The sequence below is a fragment of the Lycorma delicatula genome, chromosome 5 (genome assembly GCF_047948215.1).
Source record: "Lycorma delicatula isolate Av1 chromosome 5, ASM4794821v1, whole genome shotgun sequence".
In the NCBI taxonomy this organism is placed as follows: Eukaryota; Metazoa; Arthropoda; class Insecta; order Hemiptera; family Fulgoridae; genus Lycorma; species Lycorma delicatula.
Genome location: NC_134459.1, coordinates 89,579,280 through 89,605,689, shown reverse-complemented (window position 1 = coordinate 89,605,689; position 26,410 = coordinate 89,579,280). Strand labels below are relative to the sequence as shown.

The 26,410-nt window shown below is 29.5% G+C and overlaps 1 protein-coding gene across 1 annotated transcript in view; it reads left to right on the top strand.

Moving 5' to 3' along the window:
* The first annotated feature begins 21,718 nt into the window (after positions 1 to 21,718).
* The window catches only part of LOC142324471 (modular serine protease-like), a 59,802-nt gene continuing 55,110 nt past the window's right edge, over positions 21,719 to 26,410 (top strand). Inside the window, exons 1-2 of the mRNA XM_075365296.1 lie at positions 21,719 to 21,836; positions 24,132 to 24,195. Of these exons, the coding sequence (XP_075221411.1) occupies positions 21,773 to 21,836; positions 24,132 to 24,195 (128 nt within the window). The 5' untranslated portion in view covers positions 21,719 to 21,772. The remainder of the gene's footprint in view (positions 21,837 to 24,131; positions 24,196 to 26,410) is intronic.

Genomic DNA, 26,410 nt, shown 5'->3' with positions numbered 1-26,410 from the left:
GTTAAAAATTATTCAGATCATTATACAGTGTGTCCCATATAAAACGCAACTCGTCAATCACTCATCCATGAAATTTCAAAAGTCAAGCGACACAGTAGAACACTACCGATAGTAACAAAAATGCAATCATAACGTTCAGTGTATTGCTAGAGACAAGATGGTGTTTTCGCTAGATGAACGTGTTTTCATCGTTGAGTCGTACTTCAGTACGAAATCAGCGGTTGCAGTGCAAGATTTGTTTCGCCATAAGTACCCAGATAAACCAGCTCCTAACAAAACATCAGTATTAAGATTAGTTGCAAAATTTAGAGAGACCGGTTCTGTTAATAACAAGGAACACAAAAGATCAGCGTCAGTGTTGAATACAGATACAGTCACTGAAATCAAAAGACCGATTACTCGCCTCGCCAAATAAATCGATCAGACGTTTGTCTGCTGAAATTAATTTGTCTAAATCAACATTTCACCGGGCGACCAAACAATTAAATTACGACCTTATCGCATTCAAACGGTTTATCGACTTCTTTAGCCCGACAAAGAAAAACGGCTACAATATTGTCAACGGTTCCGTCGATTTCTGCGTGAGGGAATTAATGTTATGGATTCGTTATTTTTCACAGATGAAGCACGGTTTCATTTGGATGGCTACGTAAAGAGCCAAAACAGTAGAATTTGGAGTGCTGAAAATCCCCACGTTTATAACGAAAAACAATTACACCCGCAGAAGTCGGGCGTGTGGTGCGCGATATCGCGGAAGAAAATAATCGGTCCTATTTTTTTCAAGTACACCATTAATGCAGAACGATATCAGGATATTTTATTTAAGTTTACCGCATTCTTGGAAGAGGAAGACAGACACTGCTGGCTACAACATGACGGTGCGACATCGCACTACGCAGGTTCAACTTGTGATTTCGTCGAGGAATTCTTTGGTAATCGTGTTATCGGTCAAGGCTTGTGGCCACCAAGATCTCCAGATTTGAGTGCAGCGGATTTTTTTCTACGGGGTTACCTCAAAGAAAAAGCCTACAGCAACAAACCACGAACACTTTAACAATTGAAAGTCAATATTGAACAAGCTGTATTAAATATCCAGCCACAAACTTTGAAAAAGTTGCAAGAAACGCTGTAAAAAGAATTGAAGCTTGTATTCAAGAAGATGGCGGTCACTTCCAACATTTACTCTAAAGGTAATGGATGGTAATAATAAAAATTACATTTACATTTACACATGCCTTTTTATTATTTCAATACCTACCAGTATAAGGTTGGGTTGCGTTTTATATGGGACACTCTGTATATATTAAAATGGGTTAAATTCAAAAAAATGTGTATATAAATACAGATATATTTTTTATATTAGCTGTGAAAAATATAAAAATATATACAACTCTACCTTCATTATTTAAAATTTTTCTCAAAAATAGTAATTTTTGAAAAACTATTGTAAAACACAAAATATTGGTTTCCAAAATACAATTTTTCAGCTAATTTTTTTAAATTACTAATAAAAAATTAACTTGTGCAACAAAATTTGTAAAGACTTTAATTCCAAGAAAATTTATTTAATGTCAACTCAACAAAAGAAGAGTGAAGAAATTTGACTAAAAACAAAACTTGAAAAGAAGTAATAGGTATTTTCTATTAAAGTAAGTGTAGTTAATTGTGACTAAATCTAATAAAAGGGCATATAACATGACAAATTGTTCACTACAAAACCTGCTATTCCATCATTTACTTAGATATTTATTTCAGACCTCTGTGACAGAATACTTGCATATGCCATAGTTTTCATCTGGTACACTTGTGTTTGATTCCCAGTTGGACTTGACATTTTTCATACATTGCAAAATTTCTCATCACAGAGGAACGGAATAAAAATACACATTACAAGGAATAAATAAATATATATCAGCCTACAGTTGCTAGAGTGAATAAACAAATTTGCTAAACATTTCAAGATTTTTATAATTAATAATAGTATGATTTGCAGCAAACTGATGAAGCTGAATAATTGCTTTTTAATGATCTTTTGAAGATACAATTCTAATTAAAAAAAAGGTTTTAAGTTTAATTACATATTGTCATGCTGACCAATGCAACCTGTACTTTTTATTAATATCTTTGATATTTTTTTCAGTTAATGAAAAAGAAAAACGTTATTGGATCTCAGTTGGTACGTCGTAATGATGAGATCTCTCTTTTATGGAAAAATATAAAAATATTAAGAATTACGCTTGATACTGAAAAAAATCATCATGATCAGAGAGTTAATGATATTAAAATTTTGAAACGAGATATGGGAAGTTTAAGGTATGATTAGTTAAAATATTTTATAAAGGATAATTGTAAATACATTTTCTATAGGAGAATTTATATAGAGGTTCTGATTTATCACGGTGTTAACTTATTCTTCTGTTTAGTAATTTATTCAACTGTTAGACTGTAAATTTATAATATGTACTGAAATATGTAATCCTTTAAATTGTATAGTTCAACCTGTAATTTGGTTCTTGATGGCACCAGTTCTACTACAGAAATTCACAGACAAATTTATGGGCCTGAAAATGTTGAGTTGATAAATTCTCGCAATGGTGTACCAGTCTTTTTCAATATAAGGACAACTATAACAAATTCAGTATCAAAGTTATTTAAATATTTTATATGATGGTTGATATTGAATATTGTACAAAATTATTGAAAAAATAATTAACTTAAAAGATACATAGATAATAATTGGCTCAAGATTTAAGTTCCCACTTAAATCAATCATAAAGTGATTGATGCAATAAACTGGTAATAATTGGCATAAATATATCATGATAAAATATATCTGATATTTTTCAGTTTTTCTTAAGTATGTGTTCCATGAATTTGATGGTCGTTTTATAACGTACGGTAGTGTGCAAATAAATCCAAACAGAGATGTTATTTAATAATGTAATGTAATAATAAAAAAATAAAAAATCATACCTGTAAAATTAGTGAATGTCCAGTAAAATATTATGTCCTTTATTCTTAATCATTTCACGCACTCTAGAATCATTTCAACAAGTACTGTGCCACACATTTATTTGATTTATTCTTCATGAAACCATACTGATATAATTGCTTTAATTTGAGGTCAATTTTTGTGATGTAAATTTTGGGTCATTTTTTGATTATTTCTCAAAAATTTTCAATTGAACTTAAGTGTGGGGAGTTGCCTGGCCATGGATACACTTTAATGTATAATCCTACTATAACATTTTTTGGCACTTTTACTTTTTGGTATGGCGTCAAATCTTGTTGAAACACTCTGTTGCCTTATATGAATTTGTTGTGAAGTTGTCCTTTCCTTTCCTTCAGAACCTTGATGGTACATCCATCACTCATCAACATACAGTCTATTGGAAATAATGAAAGGACCTTCAAATGTGAAACTACCCCAAAATGATTTTTTTCTGAGGATCTTTAACTGGTGGTTGGATATTCATATAGAGCAGGTAATCATATTTTCAACTGATGCTTTTCTAACGTATGAAACTCTTTGCCCCTGAACACAAAAATAAGATTCACCAGAAAACATAACATTTTTTCAGACTACATGTGCTTTGGTCCTCAAGAACCTTTTTTTGCAGATTGCAGCAGTTAAAAGCTGCTTTTTAGTTGGCTGACGAGCTTTCCATCCAGCTACAAGAAGTCTGCCTCTACAGTTGTCATGAGTAAATCTGATCCACTGGCTCCTAATTCTTGATTTAAGTCCACAGCAGATAATTTTGGATCAAATTTACTTCTTTCAATAATAACTGATCCTGTGTTGGAGTAGTTTTTCTTTTACGGCTGCATTTGCCTTTCCTTTGAGATGAAATGGAAGCACTTCCTTAAAATTTTTTAAAATAGCATTCATTGTCCCTAATCCAATACCACACTCAGAAAAGCTTTTTGTCGTCGTAATGGTACGTTCAAAAAGAGAAATAATTTTTGAAAGCTTTCTTGCAGTTATGTTTATTATTAACATATGTTATTATTATTGTCATATGTTTTTGCAATAAAAAATTAAATAAATGTTCATGAAACGTTACAACATGAAAATTGTTAAATAATTGAAGGAAAATAACCTCACATTTCACAGACAACTTAAGAATGGGTGTGGTCAAGCTGTGCAGCCACAACATAGAAATAAAGAAAAAATGCCCTGTGTTTGGATTAATTTGCACCACTGCTGTAGTATAGTATATATATCAATAGTACAGTACACTAAAATAGCCTTGAATTATGTAGAACCTCAAATTGTCCAGCGTAGAAACAAGTATCTTGTCTATATTGCAAAACTGTATCAAAAGGATTATGTAAGATTATATGATGCAGTATTAAAATTGATACAATTTATATTGTAGGATTTTTTTTTTGTCATCAGTCATTTGACTGGTTTGATGCAGCTCTCCAAGATTCCCTATCTAGTGCTAGTCGTTTCATTTCAGTATACCCTCTACATCCTACATCCCTAACAATTTGTTTTACATATTCCAAACGTGGCCTGCCTACACAATTTTTCCCTTCTACCTGTCCTTCCATATTAAAGCGACTATTCCAGGATGCCTCAGTATGTGGCCTATAAGTCTGTCTCTTCTTTTAACTATATTTTTCCAAATGCTTCTTTCTTCATCTATTTGCCGCAATACCTCTTCATTTGTCACTTTATCCACCCATCTGATTTTTAGCATTCTCCTATAGCACCACATTTCAAAAGCTTCTAATCTTTTCTTCTCAGATACTCCAATTGTCCAAGTTTCATTTCCATATAAAGCGACACTCCAAACATACACTTTCAAAAATCTTTTCCTGACATTTAAATTAATTTTTGATGTGTAGGATAATAATCTAAATAAAATTAACGTTTAGTGTATAATCTTACCTTTGGCTTTTAATATTGAGCTAAGAACTTTACAGTGAATTCAGTTTTTATATTTACAAATATATTATATCAGTACAAAAAAATAATGTTGCCATTCAAAAATCTCTTTGTAAATTTTTTCTACTATCAAAACATAATTTTTATGTTCCTTAGTTTGCGATACTAAGTTATTGTTGAATTACTTCATATTCACTTCTAATTTTATAGTGAGAATTAACTTTTAAACCAATATCTTAAAATATAATATCATTCATTATCACAATGCTAAATAAAAGTAACATCTACTAATGTCATGTAGTGTCACAGTGCCCCTTGTTACAAAATGCATTTACTAAATCTGTAATAAGTTACTGCAACTTTTATATGATTTTTGTTCAGAATTACATCAAAATCTTTGTCGCAAAACACTTTTATTTTCTTTCTTCTTTTGTAGGGAAATTTTATAATTTTCACAAAAACAAAAAAGTTATTTCTCACAGATTATTTAATGAGCTAATTAATATAAATATTTAAGGAGCTAATTTAAACAATGTATAATGACCGTGAAAATCATAGACTAAGCATTTTAAATAGTAATCAGAGAAATATGTTTAGGAGTAACATCCTTTCTGTATTGTCTCTTCCTCTATCTTGGTGTGTGTGTGTGTGTTTGTGTTTGTGTGTGTGTGTGTGTGTTTGTGTTTGTGTTTGTGTTTGTGTTTGTGTTTGTGTGTGTGTGTGTGTGTGTGTGTGTATGGGTTTGGGTGGGGGTGTGTAAGTTATTTATTTTGTAGGTGTAAGAACAGCAATGTAGTGTAAATATTATCTTGCATTTCAGGCAAGAAAAGTTGAAACTTTCGAAACAATTAAATAATATGGCTGATTTTCGTAAAGAAATTTTTCAATTAGAAAAGAATCTAGCCAAAGAGAAGTTGAAATGCAGGTCCTTAGAAGAACAAGCACAGACACCGCTTAATATTCATCGTTGGAGAAAACTTGAGGTGAATAAATTTACTTGACTACTTTCTTTAATTTGATTCCATGTATAATACATGAAACTAATAATTATGAATATTTTCCAACCATGTAAGTTTTGGTTTATTTTATAAATATGTTTGATTTATTCTAACCAAATCAATGTTAAAAAATATATATATTTTTTTTACATTATGTGATTATGATGTGAACGTTAGTTAGGTGTTTCAGAACAACTGATCCATCATCATTCATCAGAATATTATAATTATGGAAGAGTTTTCCATATTCCTATGCCAGATAACTTGATATTGATCTAAGTTATGATTGATCAGTTAGAATGACTGTATGGATATCCTTTATAGTTACAAGTTTACTTGTCTCACTGATACAATCTACTAGGTGTTAAAATTTGTAAAATGTATTCCATATCATGGCTTTTCTTTATATTTGCTGATGATGTTATACATTCATGTAGTTGCTTTTATTATTACATATATGCTGGACAATATAAAGTCTTGAAATTGTTGTGATTATGCTTTTTTTAAATCAAATGTAGGTGTAATTTGATTGTGTTTGCCATAACACTGGAACTGCAGTAACTAGCAGCAGTTATCATGGAAGACGTTGAAAATTAATTAATCTGACCAAGGAAATTTGAGCACAAACAAACCATTAATTGCAGGTTCATATTATGGAAATTTGACTCATATTAAGATAAGTAGTGATATTGATGACAAAGAATTAGTTGTGCCAACTACAAAATTTTCTATTTCTGGGACAGGGAAACAACAAAAGAACCCATCAAAGGGATTATTATTTAAAGTTTAAAGTAGGTTGATAACAAAATGAAGATTTTCCCCAAAGGTCCCTCTGATCCACTGAAAATGTGTATAAGAATTAGCTTCTTCTAGCTATCAGAAAGCCAAAGGAAAAGAACATATTATTTTTGAAAACAAACATTATATGATGGAATTTTTTCAAATAACATGTTTTTATAATTACTTCATCATTAAATCCACCAAACATTTATTCAAATGTATTACAACATTATGAAAAAAATCATTGAAAATGATGGCATTCACAAAATGATAATGATTTCCACAATCTACATTAAAACATTTACATAATTTGTACAACAAAATTTTTAAGTGATATCATTTCCTGTATCAAAAGAAGTTTGCATCTCCACTAATATTGCCAACATCTCATATAATCAGGTAGTTACAACAGAAATTTTCCATACTCCTATGCCAGATAATTTGATAGTAAGTTATTTACATTGATTGGTCAGTCCAGAGTGACTGCATGAATATCCTTTATAATTACAAGCTTAATCGTCTCACTGATGCAAGATATTTGCTGGTAAAATATGTAAAATGTATTCCATCATCATGACTTATCTTTATGTTGCTGATGATTTCTGTCTTACAAATGTGCTTTGATTCTGTCCTTTGAAAAGCAGCAATTTAATAACTGCAGGCATTCCATTACCTTTGATTACTGTTAACAACCACAGTAATCTCAATTCTGTTGTATTCCAGCCAGATAAAATCTTGGCTGTTCAAGAACTGAAGTATCTGCTAACAAAGCTTGGATTTGATTCAATTGTGTGCCAGCTATTCAACTATTCCTCTTCTACTTATTCAATGCCCAGGAAACATTTGGTCAATCCATTGTTGAACTGGAAGTGAACAGTGAGCAGATGTTCCATTTTGCTGAAAGTGAAGCATGTCTTTGTTAAATAACATGTTTCCATTAATATCTGATTTTGTAAGACATGGACTGTTAGTGAATAACTTCATCCAGCAACTGCAAGTACTTTTCACCTGGTCAAATTACCATCGATATATACTGGACTGATTATGTTATCAGCGTAAATCCAGCACTTACAATTATTTTTTCAGGATGTAGCGTGTTTCCAACTTTGAAAACATGAGTATTTACAACACTTATTGACAGTTATTTATTAACAAAGTCATTTAGAAAGAAGGTGAATTTGTCAGAAAAACAAATATTTTTCGTAAACATTGGGTTGGCATCTACCTATTAACTGAATCATTTCTTCACAGAATTCAATCCTTCTGTCAGCATATCCTCATACAGTTCTTGATGCGGTTGAATTTTATATGGAAACGATTTATTCAATTTTAATGAAGAGAAACCAGAACCATAAGAAACCCACTATCACGGGATATTTTATGAATTGAGCTCTGAGAATTTGCTACTACATTTCCCAAGATTTCAACCAAAGTTAATTCTTATTCATGCAATGAAAGAGTGTGAAACATTTTTATTTGGATGCTGTTCATTAAACGCTTGGGCAGTTCTTCTAGCACATTTATTTTGTTCTCTATATGTAAAACTTAATTTAATTCTTTCTTTCAGATTGTAAGTCATTTTAGGGAGACAAATTTACTAAATACAAAAAATGAAAGGCCAAATGGTAGAAATATAACAAAAAACCAAATGTCAATTTTATCTAAAGAACACAACAAATTAAATAAATAATGATGATGAAAAAAGTACAATAAATTCTTTTTTCCACTAATTATCTACAATACACAAGAAAATAATTTGCAAAAATTTACCATAGAAACTAAAATCTCAATAATTGGCAGAAAATTATAACCTGTTGCCAGCAAAGAAGTAACCTTATTGGTTTTTAGTATGTTTGACTGATGTTATAATACTGTGTTTACTGGTACGTTTTTTCAATTGCTGGAGAAACCTAAAACCCATATTTTTAACAACAGTTGATGATTTCAGACCTAATTCTTTGGGTCAGTAACACAGTATCCCAACATAACCTAAAAACCACATGTTTAATTGTAACTTCAATATCAGTGAACCAATTTTTATTAGATCTGTACCAAATTACTTGCCATTCAAAGGGCCTTCCATTGAACTCACAAGCTACAGTCTCATTAAAAAAAAAATAAGCTTTCAACCTTTGAAAATCTAGAAAATATTTAGGGCATATTAGTAATTTGAAAAATAATTTTCACAGTTTTAATCAACAGATTGCAATTATTTCAAATGGTTTAAGAAGTAATATCACATAATTTTATTGTTATTTTTGTTGGACTGAAATTTAAAAAAGTACTTCCCCAAGTGGTTTTTCACAACCACCGAGTGAAGGGGCGGGCGGATCTTAATTTTCTTTTCACCAAAATTCATTGCATTTTTCAGATTCAATTATTGTAATTAAAAGTACCATTGCCATTAAAGAATTTTGAGTTTGAGTGGGTGTAGTAGCAGAGAGGGTGGGTTCACCCTTTGAAAATAATTTAAAAAAGGTTTCCCGTGAAAATGATATACAAGCCTGCAATCAGAAATATGATGGGACTGATAGCTGTTGAATAATAAATGTGGTAACTTTTCAAATGATCACCCGATATTTATATATATATATATATATTTTTTTTTTTTTAAATTATATTTTCAGGGTTCTGATCCCAGCAAATTGAATTTAATACAAAAAGTAAAAATATTACAAAAAAGGTTATTGAAAAATACTTCATTAATTCAAGAAAAAGAAAAAGAAATAAATGACTGGAAAGAAAAATATGAACTGTTAAAAATAACATTGTCACGCTACACAGCCTCTGATGCAACAGAAAAACTTTGGAATACTCAGTATGCATTAAGATCTAAAGTAAAAGAATTACAGGTAAGCATGTTACCGGAAAAATAGTAAAATACATCAGTTTATTATATAAGACTCTTTTAATGTAGCTTTTTGATAAAATGCATTACTAATTATAAGTTTTTAATTCAATTTCAGATTAATTTTTACACAATTATAATAATAGAACAACTGGATTCATGACCATTGTTTTAATCCTGAGGGTCAAAGGATTCAAAATTTATCTCACAGCACTAATAATTGTAATAATCTTTACAGAATAATACGAGCCATTTTTTAATGTTGTTGTCCAGCATGACTTCATTTCCAGTGGAAAATTCCTGAATTTCCAGAAATGTCATTCAACATTTACATTGTGGGAAAAATGAAGTACAAGTGAATTTTTTTGTAGGTTGTTTTATAAAATGTCCTCTAGATGGATTTATCTCCAATAAAAAGGATGGTGGGTAGGTTGGTTTGCTGTATGTGCTTGCATTTACAGCTGGTGTGTTGGTTTATTTGTTTGTTGTATCTGCTCACATTTTTATTTTGAATGAAGCACACAACGATTTATATGTTTTTCTTGTTATGAGTGGCTTATTTATAATTAATGTGTGTTTTGGGGAAAAAAGGGAAACATTGGGGTTAGAGCTGTGTTAAGAAATCACAACTTAAATATATTTTTATTATGCTTTTACGGCCAACATGGGACCACTTAAGTCAATTTTAGTTAGATCTTTTCTGAGAAAAGAATGTTAATTTACTCTTCCAAGCTGCGCAGTATTTCTTCATCAGTTCAGATCTTGCTTTCTTTTCTTCATTTGTAAACACCCTATTCACTGTATTTTGTCTGTCTTTTGTTTAAATCTAATGTTTTTGTCTTTTAGCTTTGTAATTTTTCCAGTTTTATTCTGTAGGTCAGTCAGGGAAATTCCCAATTCTTTCGTATTTCTCTAAAGAAATTTAAGAAATTCTTAAATTTCTTTGATCCATCCTACTTCTAGTTTTTGGAACCAGAGCTTTTCAATGATATTTCTTGACAGTCTTGTTTCCGGTGTCCTTATGAGATGACCAAAGAAAGAGATTCTTTTTTCTGCATAGTATCAGTAACAAGCTCTATTTCTCGATGCACCAACTCATTTGGCACAATCCACCATTGGCCTTCTTTTTGGTGCTTTTTATTGATACACGTGCTGACAATTCTCCTCTCTATTTTCAGAATTTTATCAATTCGGTTTTTCTGAGTGATTTCAAAAAGGGTCTCGCTTCTGTAGGTGACTTCTGACTGAACTACTGTTTTATAATGTTTAAGTTTTGTTTTAGTCGAAAGGCATTTTTTGTTATATGTTGTGATAAATATATATATTAATAAAAGATTTTTAAGTTTGTCTGTTAGCAACAGCATAACATGAGAACCAGTCATCCGATTGCTTTCAAATTTTCAGGATACATTTGTGTTATCCCAGAAAAGGTTTTAAACCATAGATCAAGGTCTTAGCACCCTCAGAATAAAATTAGTGAATAGAAAGTATCCTTTTACCTCATTATTATATTTCTGTCACCTTGGCAACAGAATTATAATGAAGTAAAATCACTTTTTTTTCTTTAATGAATATCTGTAAAATATTAAATAATCTAACAACTATGAACGAATCAGGGTCCAATGGGCGTAGCCCCCTGTCTAAACTATAGGGAAAGCTTTACTCCCCCTGACTGGCTGGCTAATCATACATTCAAACTCACGCTGTTTGTGTTGTAATTGCTGAATTACAAGATCAGATAAAAGAAATATATTCACATTGTTTTAATGATTTTTAAATTATGTTCTTTTATAAATATTACCATTATTAACATTAAAAAAGGAGATTCTTTCCTCCAAAAAAAGTTAATATTTTTATTTTATTATGAAAATACAAAATTAAAAAAGCAGGTGTTAAACCTAAGACATAATGTAGCACAGATTTTTTTTTCACTATGACCCAAGTTATTCCTGAAAATATAAATTCTGAGTGTACAGTAAAGGAAGAAAACAAGAATTGTTACGATTCAAAAATAAATCACATTTATCTTTTAGATGAATTCAACATGAATCTTGGACCAATTAAAATTAGTTGTTTATCAAAACTAATTGTCATTAGCTATAATTTTACCCATACACCAAAAAATAATATATTCTATGCAGATATGTTAATGGTACCATGCAATGCTGAACCTGATTGGAGGTGTGGTAATACTAATTAGTTCAAGAATAACTTTGTAAAGTCCCAATGACATTGATTGAAGTTCCCAAAAACATGATTGTATATCATGTTTTTGGGACTTATTTTTTTCAATTTTAAATTCTATATAAAAATTATACTTAACACATTTTACTTAAAAAATAATTTTTTTTTGTAATATCTGAATTTCTTCCACTTAGAATAAAATAGTGGAGAATGGTATAAGAATAAAATTAAGTGAAACATGTTACAATAGAAAGTTTTTTCCCGTTCGATTAAAGAAATAATATTTTGTAATACAGTAAAATTAATTTATTAATCCAGTATGTAAAATATTAAATAATACTCAAAAGGAATTTTGGTGTGGTAAAAAGAGATTTCAGTGACATTTATTACAAAATTCAATTTTTAAATTGACGTATATTTTAGTTATAAAATATATTTAATTATTGAAATTATTTGTTATAATTTTATATACCCCACACTGATTAGAAAAAAAAAATCATAAAAATCAGAAATCTTGCAATCTCTCGAAATTAAATTTAAAAAAAAAAGTAATAAAATGCCCTGAGCTTCTCTTCCAAAAGAACTAGTAAGATCTGCAAAGATACAGTCACCAGTGGACACTTAAGTGGATACATAAGAATGTTGAGAGACATCTGAAAAGGCCAAAATTACTCCTTCAAGCAGTCATAAGGTGAAGGAAGATGTGGTAAGAATGTAGGAATATTCTGAGCCTGATGTGTTGCAGGTCCAACTTGATTGAGAGGTCCTGGATAAAGAAACTCTTGAACAGAAAGCTACGAAGCCTCCAGAAACAAAAAAAGGACTCCAAAAGAGAAGGTAATCATTTCACCCAGCTGAAAAGTATGTGGGGAGTGAATCCAGTCTAAAATTGAATACAACATTTTTCACACCACTTGAGCCCCTCCACCATTATCAGTGGTATCTGAAATAGAATATTACTCCTCCAAGGTTTGATAAGTACTGTCTTCAGAGGTAGAGGCTACAAGGAGAATGGTAAAAAGAAGCAAAAAAGGATGGCTTAAGGGTACACCTAGGTGATAAACAACAGAGATAAGTTATTAATCAAGAGAACTGTTTTAATGCAGTTTTATTTTTGTGAATTTTGTAATTTTTTAAGTTTCTAATGTATTATTTATTTTTAAGGATGTTTTAAATTTCTAGTTCTTTTTATCAGAGTGGAAAAGTTTTTGTTTTTTTTTTTGTTTGGGAAAAGTAAATTAACCCACAGCAGTCAATGTCCATAACCCTGAAGAAAAATAAATAAATACCAATAATACAGCATAAAGGAAGTTACTTAAATATTAAATCTGAAATTCATCTTACATGGTGAACCTTGATGTTACAGAATTAAACAATTTTCAAAACAAAAGGCCCAGTTGTTTCTTAGGTGTTGGGCAGAAGGGTCTATGAATTTAACTTCTTTGACACCTTCTTTTTTGTCATTTTTTATGGCTGGGGTAAAGGAAGGAAGTACTGTATATGTGCACTACATTATATATAGATTTGGGAATTTTTCCAATCTATCTCTAATTTCTTTGTTTTCATTTTTCCATCTTATCTTTTCATTATCTATTTCATTCTCAAAATTCATATCTTGAACTGAGGTGTAGTAATAGCTTCTAAGGTATATCATTCAAAACATACTGAGTACATGGTTGCAGTAAAGTTTTTTCTTTTTTAAATAAGTAATTGTTTTTTTATAACTTTGATAAAAAATACTGGTTTATGTATGAATATAATGGGTTTGCAAGAAGTATAAAATTAAACTTTTTAAAAAGGTTCAAATGTGTGAACTTTGATAGAGAACTAGCACTAATTCACTACCTAGTTTAACAATAGAATCTATTCTCTTTTTATAAAAAAATTGTCATATTATTTATTAGGCAATGTTTTTAGTCAAGTTAAGATTAATTTATTTTGGAGGGTTGATTAACTTTCAGATTAATTCTTAGAACTAATAAAGTTTCAGCTTTTAATTTTACTTACTGACTGCATTGTTTGGTTTTTCAATGAAAATACTTTACCTTAATAAATATCAAAATCTGTATTATTATGTAAAGAGGAACAGGGTTTTTGTTTGTTCGGGATAAACAAAAAAAACTACTTGATCAATCGCAACCAAATTTTTACCCATCTTTCTTGGCATAACTGAGAAGGTTTATTTATATACTTCATTTTGAAAAAAAAATAAATGTAGTAGTGGAGATTTGTTGGTTGAAGCACAAACTTTAACTGTGTGAGCTGGGTTTGAACTGAATGATTTGAATCAATAGACTGAATAATATTACAAAAATAATAGAATTAAATGTATGTTAAACAATACAATATTAAATAAATTTTTAAAAAAATTTTGTTTAACAATAATAGATCACCTTGTGGGGACTGAGTGTGAGGCTAGAGTGGTGCGGAATATGAGCACTTTGTGGAGGCTATACCAATCATCGCCATCAACTGGTAACGAATGGGGTGCCTGTGGGGCACTGTTTTAGGAGATGCAATGGGGTGCTCTTACAATATCTCTGCAAACAATCATTCAATTTTCAAAATTGAATGCTTTTTGCATGCATTAGGTACACTCATAATCTAAGAGATCATGGTTATTTGGAAATCACGTGAGAACCAATCGACATGATGGGGACAGATGGAAATGGTGACTGAAGAAAGCCCTACGGGTGTCCAAAGTGCCAGTCCTTCTGGCAAATTGGGAATGGCAAGAAAAGCAAGCTCTGCGGCCATGAGGTAGGCTTCTTGGCCCAGGAGGCCCCAGAGTTGGCTCCAGGATTTTCCTGGGCTGACATGAGCCCTGATGGTCCAGATTCTGGATAGATGGTTTTGCTAGTTTATTAATAAAAGCAATATATAGAAAAGTTTTGTGCACTATAGATTATTTATTATATAAATTAATCTAAAAAATTAATAAAAGCCCATAATATTTCTTTTATGTTTATTCTCAGTTTATTAACCAAATGTTTTATTCACCAAATGTTCAAGTTATGACTTCGAAAAAAATAAAAATTACAATTAAATTACATCTGGATCTTAGAGCAACTCTGAATTTGATCAGCCCTTAATTTTTTCTTTTGTTAAATTAGTTCACATTCACATTCCCAATCTGCATTAAAGCAATTAAAGAAATAAAAAACTATACTCTAAAGGTAAAAGATGATATGTTGATAAATATGTAAATTCTACTGTTTAGAGATAAATATTTACAGTTGATTAATTTATTGACCTATGTGATTCAATTAATATTAATATTATTAATTAATATTCTTTCAATAAATATTAGAAAATTTAAAATGACATTTTTTCTAAATGTATAGAAGAATGTTTCCAGATCTTTTCAGAACTATGATATTCCTTCTTCATTGGTGTTGCATTTGTTTTGTTAATGATACATTTATTTTGTTAAAATGGTAGGGCCTGTTTAATAAGGGCTAAAGAGTAAGTAATTTTATCTATCACATGTGTTCATTCATTTTTTTTTTTTTTTTACTTTTTAAATGTTATATTTTTTAATAGCATTCATACTGTTGTTCAGTTTAAAACTGCTAAGAAAATAATTGACTTTTTCAGAATCGAAATGGAATAGAGTGTGGGTACAGGTCAGTTATATCAAATTTAAAAACTCAAATAGAACATTTAAAAAATAATGTTGCAGAAAATAAAAAAAAATACTTTCAACAGGTAGCCTTTTTAAACATCTTTAATATTATTAAAATGCATTATTCATATTGTTTGTTGTATGATGACTATTTGTTTTTATTATAATTCTCCTACTGAGTGGATGTGATTTTTTTTGTTTTTTTTTGTCTTCAGTCATTTGACTGGTAGATGCAGCTGTCCAAGATTCCTTATCTAGTAGTTTCATTTCCGTATACCCCTTACATCCTACATCCTTAATAATTTGTTTTACATTTTCCAAATTTTGTCTACTTGCACAATTTTTCCCAGCTACATGTCCCTCCAATATTAAAATGACTTCCAGGATGCCTTAATATGTGGCCCATAAGTCTGTCCCTTTTTTAACCATATTTTTCCAAATACTTCTCTCTTCATCAATTTGCCGCAATACATCTTCATTAGTCACTTTATCCACCCATCTGATTAACATTCTCCTATAACACATAAAGCGTCTAATCTTTTCTTTTCCAAGTTTCACTTCCATATAAATCTATACTCCAAATATTTACTTTCAAAAATTTTTTCCTTCCGTTCCAATTAATTTCTGATATAAGCAAATTATATTTTTAACTGAAAGATCATTTTGCCTGTGCTATTCAGCATTTTATAACACTCCTGCTTCATCCATCTTTAGTAAAATTCTATTTCCCAAATAACAAAATTCTTCTACCTTCGTAATCTACATTATTTTTACTACATTTCATTACTTTTGTTTTGTTCTTGTTTATTTTCATGCGGTAGTTCTTGTGTAGGACTTCATCCATGCCATTCACTGTTTCTTCGTAACAGGCAATTCGTATTTGCTTGCAATTCGCAATTTCTTTGTAATTGCCTTTTTTGCCTTCTTTCAATTGCAAATTGAAGGCAAATTGAAATATTTTCACCTTACACTGTTACTCCGGATCAAAATTGTTCTGTAACACCATTAATGTGATGTGATATATATGATAAATACATTATTTATTATTATTTATTTCTATTTATTATGTATACATTATTAGAAACAAAAGAAAGAAGTAATTAATTTGTTGCCTAACACTATTCTACACCTAGTCTTTCCTATGGGAGTGATCCATATAAAATATCTGAAATGCAAACGGTAATCAGAATTGCTTTTTCTAACAGTAATTATTTTTATATAATTATGTTAATTCTAAATATCACCTATATTTTGGTGGGCTTGAGAAGCTGATAAGCAACAGCTTAGTAAATTCAGCTTAGTAAAGAAGAGGATGGAAAATTACTGTATTTTTCATTTTCTTTGTAATTATGATATGGAATGTTTTTTCACCTAAAAAAGACTAGATTATTAATTTAGTGGAAACAGATCATTATTAATGGTAGTTGAAACAGTTTCTTGATCATTTACTAAAGTAAACTGCCTATTGCATTAAAATAGCTCTGTTTTCTGGTTTGAATAGAGGTAAATAACTTCTGAGAAATGTTGGTCTACATGCTTTGTATTAATAGTAACATAACATAGGATTAACTGATAACGTAGGATTTTCTAGACCTCTTAAATTATCCCAAAAACAGATAACAGTGGCTATTATTTGAAGAGGATAGCAGTGAATGGTTTTTGAGATTTCATATCTCAAACCATTTATTTAATGTTGAAACTTTTTTAAACTGATGCTCTATAGATCATTGTTAACTTCCTCATTGAGGGCTAATTAGGATAAACAATATATGAAAGAGACTAATGTAACTTTCTGTGACAACCTTTCTGAGGACCTACACTGTAAATGGGGCCTTATTGACAAATGAATTTTTGTTTCTGACTTTCAACTGTAAACAGCACTTTGTAACCAGAGTGACTAAATTCTTCCTCAAGTGAGAAGTGCGGAACTAAATTAAATGCTTTATTGAAATTGTAAAAGTCAATGGGAACCTTTTAATCTGTAGTTAAATCCTTATCCTTATCCTTTCCAAGATAAGTAAACTTTTTTTTAGAATAGTCTTCATTTTTTGTAACAGAACTCTGAAGTTATTGCCTATTTTATTTTAGTTATTTGTAATATATATTTATAAGTTTCAAATTCAGAACTAGATTAAAATTAATGATTGTTTTGGCAGAAAAAAATAACAGAAAGATATAAAAAAGAATTGGATACACTAAAAAAATAAAATGAAGATTGGATCAAGAAAGAAAGATAGTTTGTAATATAAAACAGAAACTTCTAAAAAATTGATGAAATTCAATTTTTATGCAGTCTTTTTCATGAAAAATGAGTACCAGAAAAATGTTCACTTTTTAAAAGTAAAGAATATTTTGATTATAAATATTGTTACACATTATATTTTTTTTATATTAAATAAAATAAACCATTATTTAAATTTAATATTGCCTTACTCATTTATTATTTTTTTTAACTTTTTAGGGCCAGGATATGTTGAAAAATACATACCTACAATGCTAGACATTTTTTCAAAGGTAATTGCCTAAGTGCCAAGCTGTTTTTGACGATTTTTTAGTTTTACAAAAACATTTACAATTCCATTTTACTCATCAATTTAAAATCTTTTTTTTTGATGGTGATGGATGGATAACGCAAGTTATCACTCTGTTGCAATGAAAAGGTTACCACCAACAGCTGCAAAAAGCTGAAATCCAACAGCGATTTCAAGAAAAAGCTGTTGCTTGCAATGATACTAAAAGTAAACAACAGCTGTACCAAAAAATACTTTCGTATAAGAATGAACGTAAACTATATAAAATTCTTGTTGTGGCCAATGAGACAGAACAATCTGTTATTCGCCTACTGCCATATACTGTCAATATAATGCGATAGAGCGTATATGGACGCAAGTGAAAAGGAAAGTTACCGATCGAAATCGAACTTTCAAGTTGACAGATGTTGAGAAATTAATTAATGAGTAATTAGAAAACGTTACGGCAGAGGACTGGGAAAACTGCGTTTTGCATACAGAAAAAAATATCGAAGAGGATTTTCGTAATGAAGCTATGCGAGATAATAGAAAAATTCATCATAAATCTTAAGGAATCAGATTCTGACGAAAGTGATTTTCATACTTCAGACAACAATGAAGAAGAGGATGAAGCCTTGGCGGAACGACTTACATATTGAGTACTGAGTAATCATTACAAACAATTTTTACGAATTTTTGTATAATTTTAAACTGAGGGTCTTAACTCTTTCATAGAAGTCCGAATAAATAAAATTCACAACTGGAGTAAAATATTAAAAATAAATGATGTGGAAGTAGTTACGAATCTTTTAAATTTCAGTGTTATAATAATGTTTATTGATATAATTTTAATGGCTTTTTGCAATCTATTATTTTTTTTATACGGTTGAGTCTTTGATAGAAATATTGCGAATAGTTGAAAAATAAAAATATATGAAAATAACACAAACAGTAGTAATAATAATGATAGTATTTACAAAAATTATAATTTATAGCATTAACGAATAATGAAGTAATCTGTTAAATTATTAAATCATGCCCGCCAGTCGCTGGTAGATATAGCGACCAATAGAAGCACGCTAAATAAAAGTACAGTCACAACTAGTAGTTGTGACTGTACTTTTTGATTGATATTTCATACAATTCGCACCTCAGTTAAAAACTTATATTACTTTATTTTCAAAATACCATAAACTTATTCAAATTGTTTCAATAATAAAATTTAAGGAACATTTTCCCCGTAAAATATTCATTGAAGCTAAAAATAAGGTTGTCTCGTAAAAAACGTCCTGTATGTTTAAATAATGGTAGTTTTGGGCTAAATCTTAATTATAATAACTGAGAAACAATTATTTAATCCACCGCCAAAAATAGAACATTTTTATCCTGATCGGATTTGATTAATTCAAAGTTGATGATCTCAAAAAAGTGCAACAAAAAATCGTGTTTTCCGCATTCTAAATTTCTATAATTTCTAAATTTCCGCTTTTTCCTAATTTTTGAAACGAATGACGGTTACTATAATCAGCCAAATCTAGTTAGCGCAAAAGTAACTGCAGTTTCCGACAATACTTTCATTTTTATTGTGCGATTTTTTTTTACTGAGATGCAATAGCTTAAATACAAGCGCCATCTTTCATGGTGACCACTATGCTTATCTACATATACATAATTTATAGTATACATACATCATTTATTACCTTATTTACATAAGGTATAAATGTGTTCATTGCAACGGTGCTTCTGTACATATATTTTCTTCCTTGTGCGAAATAAAGGAAGAGTATTGTGATCGCGAAGAATTTCGGTTATTTTAGATTTCAACGGAAATATCAATTTTGACCATCCCTGAATCCATTTTGGCTAGTTTCGGCGTGACGTCTGTACGTACGTATTTATCTCGCATAACTCAAAAACGATTAGCAGTATGATGTTGAAATTTTGGATTTAGGACTGTTGTAACATCTAGTTGTGCACCTTCCCTTTCGACTGCAACCTACTGAACCAAAGGTGTCCAAAAAAATCAAAACAATTGGATTTTGGACTTTTTGTTAACTACAGTAAAATAAGCTGTCATTGAGAGCTTTTCAATGATATATTATAAGAGGTACTTATTTTCATTGGTTCCAGAGTTATAGTCAAATCAAATTTTCATTTATGAAATATTTGGATGTTACAAGGGGTAAGCACATCACTTCGAATCAGATTTTATTTCCTATTTTTTAACTTTGTTTTTTTATTTAAATATATTGATTTATTAATAATTATTAATTTCTGATTGTAAAAAAAAAAATTACAATAAATAATATTCAATAATAACAATAAAATAGAAAAATATCAGAAGTTATTAATGAAATAAAGTTTTACGTACTTTTAATTTTAAAAGAATGTGTATGTGTAATTTAATAGTACACGGTAATGGGGTGTCAACATCAGATTTTCTCTATGGAAAAACCGTCAAAAGTTACAAGAGTCGTTTTTGCATATGCTGCTTCAATCCAATCAGTTACTAATTGTTTTTAGCCAGTTTTGTTGTAAATATTTTTACTGGAAAATATGTAATTGTAACTGTTTTTTTCATAACATTTTCAAACAGCAGATTTGCGTTTTTTGCTCTTTCCATTACATACAAGTACATAGTGTGCTTCTGATTGTAATATTATAAAAAAATTTTGTTTGTCAATATTTACGTAGATAAATTTGCAATGATTATTTATTATTCATTTGACAGCATTGCTAGTTAACCTATTTTTGTATTATACGAGTAAGATACTGGAAATAAAATATTTTTTATCAGATATCCTTTGTATCAAATGATAAAAAAGTATAAATTAATTCTGCTATTACAGTTTACAATTTGATATTGAAGTGTATTCACACTGCTGCTGCTAACATGTAAAAAAAAATACATATTGTATTTACAGAAATTCTAACAACCCCAGTTCATATTAACACATTTAATTTTTGTTTGCAGTACTGACAAGATTATGTTTTTTAAGCCTAATTTCTGTCAGATAACATTTTGTGTGTGTGTGTGTGTGTGTGTGTGTGTGTGTGTGTGTGTGTGTGTGTGTGTGACTTCATAATTTAAAAAAAGGTATTTTTTTAAATTATGACTTTAATTTATTTAAAATCAATTTTAGGGATTATTTTTTTTAATAAGTAGAATATTAAAAATTCAAAAAGACTTTTTTCAAGGTTATGATGCAAATATAGTAATATTAACATTTTTTTGTTACTTTATTTTGTTGAGCATCTTCAAAATGGATTTAAATGTTTAATTCAATTAAATGTATTAAATTGATTGAACTGAAATGCATAACTTGACCAGCATAACCGGGAAAATTATGCAATTCATTACCACCTTTTTGAAGTCATAATATTTAACTACATTTATCGTTAACTTTTCACTTTAATGTTTACACCAAGAAGTTTTAATAATGCGGAATAGTATTTGTATCTACAGGAAAGCAACTTCTGTGGTTATGCAAATGTGTGGTTTGCAAGTGGTGACTGTGAAAGGCTATAAATAAATAGTAGGATAAAGGATCTCATAATGAGTGCTCAGTTTTTACTCAGTGTGATAAGTTTTTCAAAATAAATTTCTTATTATTCTATTTAAACAGATTTTACTCTAGTATACTAACAAAAAAAGGTAGTTTTTATTTAATGTAATACACATAATTACCATTGTAGAACTGTAATCTTTGTATGTCATGGCAAATACTCTAATTCTGTTTGTATTTCAGTATACTGATAGAAAGAGGATTACTTAAAAAGGTATTGTTTTCATTAAAAAGGGAATTTTTTTTATTAAAAAAAGCAACTTATGGATTATTTTCCTTATTTATTTATCAAGTTTCCTAGTTAGTGCGCAGATATAAACAGCCTACTTATTGATAATTATAATATAAAAAGAATAGTTAAAAGTTAATGTCTTTCCATAATAAAAATGTGTTTGTTTTCAAATCAATCATCTCTTTAATTATTATAACAGGTATTTTGCAAAACTGTATATAAATTTAGTTCAAAAACTAAATGAAATGAATCCATTTCTTTCCTTTCTGTGACATTATAAATTTTACTTTTAACCAACAATGGGTTCAGTTACTTAGGTTTAACCTTCTAAAAAATATATAATACTTTTTCAAAAATTATATAAACTAGAAGCAGCTTTTACATTAAAAAAAAAAAAAATTGATTTAAATTATACAGAAAGTATTATCTGAGGGAACCTGTCAGAGCTAATTTTATAGTTTTCTTTTAGGGTCATCATCATTAGCACAAATATAAATAGCAACTATCTTTAAATAGGATAAAGCCCCATAGTACACATTTAAATAATATATACATATATTCTTCAATAAGTTGTTTTTGTAAAATTTAGTGAAGTAACTTTTAACTAATTCAAATGTACTGAGATCTTGTTTTTATGTACTATGTGTAAAATTTGAATATTGATGTCTTTGTATGTGTGTGTGTTTCTATGAGATGAGGTATGAGATAATGCTCTTGTATCTCTTGTGCTCTTGTACAATGTCTGTGTTTCAGTAATTTGTGCCTGAATGCATTTTCAGTCATATTTAGATGCATCAGATAAGTATTTCATTAGCTTATTAGATGGTTCTATTACAATTTGCCTGTAATAAGTGAGATTGTTTATTAATTTTTAATAATTATTACATTATGTTCTTTCAGTTCAATGGTAAATACTATTTCAGTATTTTTTAAGACACCAGTATTTTAATTATGTGTTTAGAAGTAGAAAAGATGGACTACTAAATATTTTCTCATTCTATCAGCATTTATATTTTCTGGCACAGAGAGAATTGTGCATCAGGGAGATTCTTATGTTGAACAGGTAAAAATGAAAGCTGTTTATAACTATGAGAAGTGTAACACAGCTGTACTGATAAAAATAAAAGAAGATTGTTTATTACAAATTTATTATTTTGAAGAGATGGATTATTATAAGGTAACTCTTTTTATAAGAGTACAGTATTTTTAAACTTTTTTAGATTTTTCAAAATGTTATAAAAAAATATATGCTAAAATTGTCACAGTATTTCATATTTCCGCTAGGGTTATTGATTTGAGTGTTACCTTCTACCCTCCTATGTTGTAATTATCATTGAGCATTTGATTGAAAAAGGACGTGTTTGGAGTATCTCTATTCTCAAAACTTTTTTAGAACTTTTTTAGTCTTTCAGAGTTGGGATTGTCAAATAAATAACAATGTTAAGTTCCTCCCACTCCCCATATCTACTGTCACGACCTCTTCTGTTTTGTCCACCCATTCCAATGGTTATACAGTTTCTTGAAACTAATCCTTCTGATTCTTCATTTTACAATTTAAAGTTTTAAATATTATACTGAATTGATTGTTTATTTCTTCATTAATTATCTATTGTCCTTTTAATTTTAGCTTAAATAATTCCAAGTTTTCTAGTTTAAATATTTAAAAAAATAATATTTAAATCAATAAATTAACAATTATTTATTTATAAGTTTAATGTAATCATTAACTACTTATATTTAATGTATTTGAATTTATTAATTTCAATTACATCAGTTTATTATTGGTAATGAGATCTTCTGAAATTTTTCTCCTAAACCTTTATCTTTGTCAACTGACTTTCAAAAATAAGGTGTAATTTTTTTACAATGAATTTATAACATTTTAATGAAACTAATGTTTTGATATACCAAATGATGATATAAAATATTAAAATATTTAAAAACAACCACAATTTTTTAATTTGAAATTTGTTGCATTGTAATTATTTATTTATTAAAGAAAATTGATCCAAAAATATGTAATAAATGTTATAATGATAAATAAATCAATTTTAATATAAAAGTTTTCTTTAAAAAAACAAGTACAAAAAAGCAGTACAGTTTTAATTATCTAAAAAGCCTGAAATTGTAAACAGAGCTTTAGCAATAATTGCCTCATAAATGACTGGATATGCAGGTCTGGGACATATTTTTTGCATGTGACTCATAAAATGCATATAAAACTAATTTTCCTCAGTAATTTACATCCATAAATTTTTTGTATAGCATACTATAGTATAATATATTACCTTTAAAGTAGAAATCTGGCAAGAATTTTTAGCTAGCTGTAACAAAACATTTCTAGATCTTTGTATGAATTTTTTTAAATTAAAAAACATGACTATCTATAATGGCAGAATCTTCCTGATATATGTAAGTATATATATATATATATATATGGATAATTTATAAATTTTAACAGTTTACTGGCAACTTTATTGTACATGTATTTTAGGGCTTTCATTAGAAGTATTTTCAAAAAATGTGAAAGAAAGAGAGAAGCAGTCTGCAAAGTACCAGTAAGTACTTGTAATATATTTATATTAAATTTATTACTAAATAATGAATTAAATAACATTTGAATATATTCAATATTGGTAACTTTTCAAGAAGATGCCCGCAGCCGATCTGTTGTTAGTCAGTTAATTGTTAGATGGCACCAATGAAATAAAAAAATAAACAGTACATATTTTTTATTTTTAAAACCATTCGTTGTACTATAATATCATTAAAATAATACAGTGAGTGATACTGTAATAATAAAATACTAAAATAAATTACAGAATTTTTTTGAGTACAGTAATTTACGTATATCATTTACTGTGTACTTAACAAGAACCTAACATGTATTTTGGCATTAAATCTCAGGAACTATCGAACTGAGACTGTACAAGACTACACTTTACTTACACTCATATTCTCCTTCATCCTCTGAAGTAATAACTGAATGATAATTCCCAGAGGCTAAACAGAAAAAAGAAGAGAAGAAAGTTAGATTATATTTATTTATTATATAAAGTTAGATTATAATTTTAATTTATTTATTTTCTTTCAGTGGCGCCATCTAAAAATTAACTAACTACAGTGACTGACTAACTACAGATCGATGTAATACAAAATTGTAAATACCAATATTGTATTTGTATTTTATATCAGTTGTGTGTGTACACAACCATACATACTAGCAGATATATACATACTAGCAAACCCGGCAATGCTTCACAATTGCTAGATTTGAGTATATAAATGAACACAATTGAAGTTTGATAAAACATTAACAAAATGAACATTACGGAACTTCACAAAATTTCCCCTTTTCCTTTTACCCTTTCACCTTTTACCCTCCCCTCTTTAATTTTTCCCATATTCCTTATTTTTCTTTTTTCCCATTTCTCTTTCCCCCAATTTCCCCATTTTCACCCCTTTTCCATTTCTCACCCCACTATTCCCTTATTTCCCATATTCCCTTATCCCTTATCTCCCTTATCCCTTATCTCCCTTATCCCTTATCTCTCTTATCCCTTATCTCTTTCCCTTATCTCTCTTATCCCTTATCTCTTTCCCTTATCTCTCTTATCCCTTATCTCTTTCCCTTACCTCTTTCCTCCCTCTCTTTCCCTTACCTCTTTCCTCCCTCTCTTTCCCTTACCTCTTTCCTCCCTCTCTTTCCCTTATTTCCTTTCCTCTTTCCTCTTTCCTCTTTCCTCTTTCCTCCTTTCAAATTTTCTTTTTAGCTCTCCATTTTCAATTCTTTTTCCCTTTTTCCCTTTCCCCGATTTCCCTTTTCCCCGTTTCCCCCTTTTTTCCTTTTCTCCGTTTTCCCCTTTTTTCCTTTTCCCCTTTTCCATTTCACCTTCTACCTTTTTTACCTTCTTCTCTTTTACTTTTTTTCAATTTTTCCCTCTTTCACTTTTCCGATTTTTTCCTTTCGTCTTTTTCCTCGCGAGTAAATCGGTCCAGTAGTTTTTTAGTCTGCAGCGAACACACGTGTCGGAAACACTGAAATGGAATCGTAAAATATTTTGTATAGCGCGTGTTGCTTTTACGTCCAACAGATAGCGCTGTTTTTTTTAAAAAAAGCATATTTTTACCTGCCATAGGTGTGACATCTTAGGTGCATAAATGGCAGGTATATAAAAACAAGCGCGTATTCGAATGCAACGTTGTGTTAAAATTTCAAAGCAATCGATGAAGAACGTTCGGAGATTTATGATTTTGAAAAAATGAACATTTACATTTTATTATATATATACGTATGTATACAATATACACTGAATATATATAGATATACATTCAGTAGTTTAGTAAATTCATATTATCATTACGTGTGGTGTAAACTAAAATTGCTAATGTTAATTACCTGAAATGCTAGTATACCCGTGAAAATCCTCATTACCGCCGTAGAAAACGCGTTGAACGCCCTACACCTTTCTTCCGCAGAAAATATGTACTGAACCAAGTTATCAATATTCAAATCAGACAAACCGTGCATATTCCGCAGACCATTCCATGCAACACACGCAAAAAGAGTATCCGCCGTGTCAATCCCAAAGCAAAACATACATTGGCGAATACACGCCTACTAAATCTAAATAAATACTCCTCAAAAGTGTCATGGCCAGTGAGCATATGTCTGATATAAAAACCCGCCTCGCCATGACCTCTAGCCGATCACGCTTCCACATCATTAACAAGCCTCCTTGTCCATGCCGAGCTGATTCCTGTCCTCCATCT